The sequence below is a fragment of the Pollachius pollachius genome (genome assembly GCF_949987615.1).
Source record: "Pollachius pollachius genome assembly, chromosome: 16".
Lineage (NCBI taxonomy): Eukaryota > Metazoa > Chordata > Actinopteri > Gadiformes > Gadidae > Pollachius > Pollachius pollachius.
This window is the reverse complement of record NC_136949.1, coordinates 12,864,629-12,871,222: the sequence shown is the minus strand read 5'-3', so window position 1 is coordinate 12,871,222 and position 6,594 is coordinate 12,864,629. Positions and strand designations below refer to the sequence as shown.

Below are 6,594 nucleotides of genomic sequence, written 5' to 3'. Positions count from 1 at the left end.
TGTGTGTGTGTGTGTGTGTGTGTGTGTGCGTGCTTGCAGTGTATGTATACGTTTGCGCGTGCTGTGTGTGCGTGAGCTGCAGGCTTCTTGGCACATGCGCACATGACTAACTTGAGTAACTGGTGCGACAGGCCTGCTATTATAGTAGTAAGATTTGACTGTTTGTTAACCTGTATATTCACTACTTTTACTATTATATTGAATTGACTGTTTGTTGACGTGTGTTCTCGCTATTGTCATTGTTCCCAGTCTGGCCACATGGTTTGAAGGCGGTTATGGGCAATCGGACAATTGAAAATGCAGCACCAGGGAGTAGTTTATATTATGGTACAATCCTTCTGGCATCACGCTGCACACCTGGGTTCAATTTCCGCAAAAGACGTCTGCCTTCGCAACCTAATATCATTTATTTCGTAAAAGCATTCAATCAGCAGGGACGGCACCCACACATACAACCAATCGGCAGGGAAAAGACCCACACATACAACCAATCAACAGGGTAGAGACCCACCCATACAACCATAACCCACCACAAAAAAATGAACTATTCAGTCAGACAAACACAAAAGGCTGTGCCAGACAGCAGGGATAAAAAAAACAACAACACACATGACTATAGTGGAATGAATTGTCCCTTCGACTAACCGTCATCTGATTTCCTCCTCCAAAGCGATACGACAGGTCTACCAGACCGGCAGTCTCTCACCTTATCATCTCTGTAATAGCCAATCAACAATTTCATCTCGCACCTTCTCCTGTCCATGTGTTTGCATTAGAGACCCACCCTCTCTGAGGGACTGTGGACATTGAGGTCTGGGCTCATGGCTCTCCACGCTACACACCTGCCTCCATCACTAATCAGCACTGTCATGATGACATCACCATGACGAGTTCTGATCGCTGTGGCCTTCAATCTAAGTGCCATTTTGTTTTGAAATGGTAAGCTTTAGAAATAGCTTTGATTGATTATAAACAGCAATTATATCTCTCCAAAAATGTCTATGCTGCAAAAGTAATCAAATATCTCAAAAGATATTGTATGTTATTATTTTAATAAGTTACAAAAAGCAGCCTATTTTAAGAGTATTTGGTATTTGGTATATAAAAAGCTCACATACTTTTGCCTCTGAAAGTGACATTGGGTGAAGTCTACCTCCATGGAAACACAAACACACGACGCACTAACTGAACCGTCAAATTCAATGAAACACTCAAATTCATATTAAAACATTTCCAAGTTTAGTTAACTTGATGAACTAGCTGAACTTGCCTGCCACATGATCAATAGAAAATGTTATTTGAAATTGGGTTTGGAGAACATTAATGTTAATATATATTTATTGAATGTTACACTAAGGCAATAATGGACACATGTCGGGAATCAATTGATTGGCGATGTGTACTGACAACCATGACACCCAACAATGTAGACATCACATTTCATACTAAAGAATCGAAACATCTAGCCTGTTCAGACCAAGTCAAATATCACTATGTATTGTGCTATATGCATTTTTTGTGTTTGCTGTTAATGACCTGAAGCAACACACACATTGTGTAAGAGAAACAGTGTTTTATCGGCAGAATTAATTCATGGATACGCGGGTAGGGTCCACATCACAGAAGCCTATAAGGAACTGTGTTTCTCAGTTAGGTTTGAATATTGTACATTACATCACTTTAAAGGGATCATTATGGTTATTGGTGAAAACAGGCACATTTTCTTTCCCCCAAAAATTACCACAACCTGCTTCAACACTTTTTGTTGTTTTGATGCCTTTAATATTTGTATTGAGAGATAAGAGTTGGCTCACATATAATTATGTGAACGATAAATTGTGCATGATAAATTACATATCATACCTTTTTTAAATTAAATATATAAAACCCGTTCTAACATTCTTACAGTGAGACATAGTACAAGCAAAAAATACAATTCCTGGAAAATGTCCCCTCTTTGTTCTTGAAGATCCGAACGCTCTTCCTCGGAAGTGAGTCCTGAACATTGAGAAAGTGGGGTTCTAGCAGAATACAGAGAGCAGAGACTCCTTCACCCTGGGGGGGGGGGGGGGGGTGTCATGTGGGCGGGGGTCCGTTGGTGTAGCGCAGCATGGGGTAGAAGGAGCGGGCGAGGCTGTTGGTGAGGGAGCAGCCGGGGTCGCTGGCGGGCCGGGGCAGCAGGCAGCACAGCCCCAGCAGCAGCAGGAGGAGGAGGAGGTGCAGAGGGAGGGCCACGCGCAGCACCCGGCACAGGAAGGAGCGCCGGGGAGGACGCGGAGAAGGGGGAGCTCCGCCCGTCCTCTGGCTGTGACGCGCCCGCCAGAAACAGAGGGAGAGAAACATTTTAAAATAGATATTCTTACCCTTTTTTTTCCGATCCTTTCTTTTTGGATTGCAATACAATCACACTTCTATACCGATTCATGTGATGACACACATCATGGATTATACTTAATCGATACATAATGAGGGTTTGGGGTGAAATACAATAGCACACAGTTGCGATGTCCCATCGAGTTCAGGTGACTCATCTCCATATGTCGTGAAATAATATAGTTCTTTCTCATACATGCAAGACTAAACTCAACAGTCCAGTCACTTAAAGCTGTGCTGATTCGTTTTCCTGCCGTGTTTTCGCTCCACCACTGCCTCTCAGCCAGTCATAATAATAATGATTTTACCTCTGGGTAGAATGCCCTTTCGTTCCATTCCCTGCTTAAGGGGGTTCTATTAAAAGCCTACCTTTTAGAGGAGCGATTCTTCGAGTGTTCCCGCTCCTGTGGAGAAGCAACAAATGCACTCTGGCCCCTTCCTCCTCCTCCTCCTCCTTCAGCTGTAGAGGACAATGCAGACTCACAGTCCTGTGAGAAACAACTCATCAGCACCAGCAACTTCATCACCACCATCATCATCATCAACCTACCTACATGTCAACAATAAACAGGGGAGTAAGGAGGAGCAGGGAGGAGTAAGGAGGAGCAGGGAGGAGTAAGGAGGAGCAGAGAGGAGTAAGGAGGAGCAGGGAGGAGTAAGGAGGAGCAGGGAGGAGTAAGGAGGAGCAGAGAGGAGTAAGGAGGAGCAGGGAGGAGTAAGGAGGAGCAAGGAGGAGTGAGGAGGAGAAAAGAGGAGTAAGGAGGAGTAGAGAGGAGTAAGGAGGAGCAGGGAGGAGTAAGGAGGTTTGGGGGCTTGCTGTCTCAGTGAGTTACTGTGATCATGACTGGACACCCGCCCGCCCGCTTGAGAGCCATCAGTTTACACAGCGGCAAGTACCTCTACACCACCATGGACACTACTAATTTCCAACAACTAATTTAGCTTGTTATGCTTCCATTAACTACGTCCATTAATGCACCCAATGTGGAACCCCTCCGAACCATCCCCAAGTCTGCACGCCTGCTTGATAATCAAGCAAGCTTTTTGTTGGTTTTTAGTGGGCTATGGTCAGGGGGGTGTCAAAATAACTTTTCGACTGTAACTCTGATTAAGGGCTATACAAATACAATGGGCTTCATTGTCTTAAAAAGTAAAACATACGTCACAAAAGCATCTGCAGCGAAGCGCAGGGCTCTTTAAAAGGGAGCTTGCATGTGAACAGTAGCCCTCACCAGACGTCGGTCCAGGCGGCTCAGGTCGCGCTCCACGTAACTCAGGAGCGACCGGAGCTTGCTGGCCGTGACGTGCAGCGTCTCCTGGGCCTCCGTTCCCTCCGCGGTGGGGCCTCGACGGGGCTGCAGCTGAGACCACAGCACCTGCAGGGAGCGCTGCTCTGATTGCCGGCTCCTCAGATCAGCCTGGAGGCCCTGGGGAGGAGACACACGACCGTGGGTGGGTGGATGGAGACCACTCTGCTGCTGACGGGAGGCACCTTGATTGCAGCAGACATGTTCCACTGCGAGCATGGTAGTCACACTTCAGATGATGGAGTTGGGTAATGAGCGGGGACATTACACAAGACTTTCTCAACCCAAACCCACTTTAAAGGAAGTCTTTTTTTTGTGTTTATTGAAATTGGTGGAAGGTGAGCTCACCTTAGGAAAGTAATTGTCCAACCTGTGGTTTTTGTTATATATCTGCCTTCTTTTTCTTATGCACAGAAACTATGAACCTTTAAGAGTTCTTACTGCTATTTATTGAAATGTTTATTTAACAAGGACAATGCACTGTGAATACATTGCACCAGAGATAGCTATGAGCTCAGTGATTCTCTAAGAGATTCACTGAGTGACATCCGTCAGGTGTGTTGTTTTGGTGAGCGTTGTGCTGAGATGATAAGACAGCCTCACATCAGGGCTACCATTGGCTTACGCTGAGCGTGCAGCGGTGCTGCCGAAGGCTGCGGAGCGGGGTGTGTGATTGGCTGATGTCCACAGCGTGGCATTTGCTCTCTGCCTGGGCTAGCCACAGCAGCAAGGAGTGGAGGGCTCTGTTGAACTCCTGTTGAGGGGTCAAAGGTTACTCTCTCCAAAGTATTAGGAACAAGTTTTCATTGAGGGAAAGTCATTTGATTTCACTTAAAGAAACAGACACCAACATAAACACTCAAAACATTTAAAAGAAGATAAAAATGTAATAACTTAAAAAAAATAAAAAATAAAAATGTATACAGTGATATTAAAGAGATGATTGCTGATTACAGAAAATTGATTTAAGATCAGTTCTTCTGAATTTCAGCTGTCATTGAAATTTTATTTTAGAAAAAAATGTATCACACTGCAGTCCATATTTGATATGTTTAAATAGAAATACAACAATCACTTAAATCATAACCCAGTCTGAAATAAATAATAAATTAAGATGCAAGCTTTTGCCATTAAAATACCTATAGTATAGCTAGTTCTAGTGCTGACACTCTAGTCATGCGCATCCTATCAGCCAGCTAACACGATCCACTCAACCGCACAAAAACTGATAGTCAGTCAAAGTTAAAACCATCCATCTCACACACACTCTCTGCAAAGTAAAGAGAGCTAGAGATCACCTGCCACCACCCCGGGCTCCACCCCGGCTCAGCCTGCTTTGGTTCTGCTCCGTATTGTATATAACCTACACAATGGGTGGAGGTTTCTGATGTTCGCCATGGGGGGGGGATTGTATAGGGCTGCCTGTGGCTGCCTGTTGTTGCTATGCTGTTGGTATGGCTGCATGACCTCTGTATGTCATGCTTTAAATCCTACAGCAGGGAGCACGCTGAAAGAGTGGAACCATACCGCAGAACCAAAGTACATCACCACTCAATGCAATAAACGGTTAAATCCATAACCTGAGGGACTGAGACAGAATAAGTATGGGCAATCATTTCCACTCCGAGGGCCACTATTAGCTCTCACCTGACAGTGCAGGAGATTGTTCCTGAGTCTGTGCTCCCAGTCCTGGAGGCCAGTGCACGCCTGGCCCCAGCCCCGGTTCAGCTCCCCCGGTAGGCTCCCCTCCGTCTCCCCCCCATCCAGAGCAGCTCCAGCCCCCGGCAGCCCTCCGGCATCACCAACCACGGCCTGGTAGCCAGCGAACTCCCGCTGCAGCTCCTGCACACAGAGAGCCACAACATTAGGGTTCACCTCATTGAACCGTTTGCATCATCAGTTGCTCTGCTCAAGATGGTAACGTAAAGAGAAAAAGAGCATGGAATTTGCAAAACTGAACAACATAAGCCAAACAATGTCATTACATTTTTGAGAATAGAAGACTGTAAAGATGTAAGAATATGGATATTTACACAAACATTTACAGAGAATATAAAAACGACAGCCCGCAGCAACACTAAACAGGTGGAAGAAGCATTGACCAGTGTAGCATCCTTAGACGGCACCGCTGCTGCTGAGGAGGGGGGTTGCCATGGCAACTTGCCAGCCTATGTTTACCTTGAGGCGTTTGACCCGCGCCTCCAGGTCCACGATGCTGGTAGCGGGGTCGCGGCGCTGGATCAGCTCCAGCTCCGGCCCCACCAGTCCCAGCCAGGAGGTGACCTCCTCCACCAGGTCAGAGGTCATGTGGTTCCTGGATTCCTGTGGAGCCGACCGCGGCGGGTGGAGCCTGAACTGAACCATGGGCACGTCCACCCAGGGCTCCATCCCCACTGGGTGTGTGAGACACACACACACACACCCGCACACACACACAGACACAGAAACACACACACACCCACCCGCACACACACACACACACACACACACACACACACACACACACACACACACACACACAAACACACACACACACACACCCACTCGCACACACACACACACACACAGAAACACACACATACAGAAACACACACACAGAAAGACAAACACACACACAAAAAGACACACACACAAGCGGGCACACACACACACACACACACACAAAGAGAAAGGCACGCAGATGCACACACACACACACAACAATACCAGAATTAATTGAAATTCTGGAATTGATTGAGATGACTTTGAATTGCTTTATATATTGGACCACATTACCAAATGACAATAATTGTAATGGCTATGTCAGGCCGTCACAGTAGCTCCAGTACAGTACTTCCCCTCCTAACCCCAGGATGACCCTCTCCTCTTGCGGTAATCCACCGCTGAAGTGTGCAGTTACCTGGCTGTGCTTCTG

At 46.4% G+C, this 6,594-nt stretch overlaps 1 protein-coding gene across 5 annotated transcripts in view; it reads right to left on the bottom strand.

Moving 5' to 3' along the window:
* Positions 1–1,091: 1,091 nt before the first annotated feature.
* Positions 1,092–6,594, bottom strand: part of syne2a (spectrin repeat containing, nuclear envelope 2a) — a 62,004-nt gene continuing 56,501 nt past the window's right edge. For all 5 annotated transcript variants that reach the window (XM_079753738.1, XM_079753741.1, XM_079753740.1 and 2 more), the window contains 7 exons: positions 6,580–6,594; positions 5,859–6,073; positions 5,328–5,522; positions 4,306–4,434; positions 3,606–3,800; positions 2,743–2,861; positions 1,092–2,305 (listed from right to left, as the gene is read on the bottom strand). The exon at positions 6,580–6,594 is cut by the window's right edge and continues 112 nt beyond it. In XM_079753738.1, the coding sequence (XP_079609864.1) occupies positions 2,077–2,305; positions 2,743–2,861; positions 3,606–3,800; positions 4,306–4,434; positions 5,328–5,522; positions 5,859–6,073; positions 6,580–6,594 (1,097 nt within the window). In that variant the 3' untranslated portion in view covers positions 1,092–2,076. The remainder of the gene's footprint in view (positions 2,306–2,742; positions 2,862–3,605; positions 3,801–4,305; positions 4,435–5,327; positions 5,523–5,858; positions 6,074–6,579) is intronic.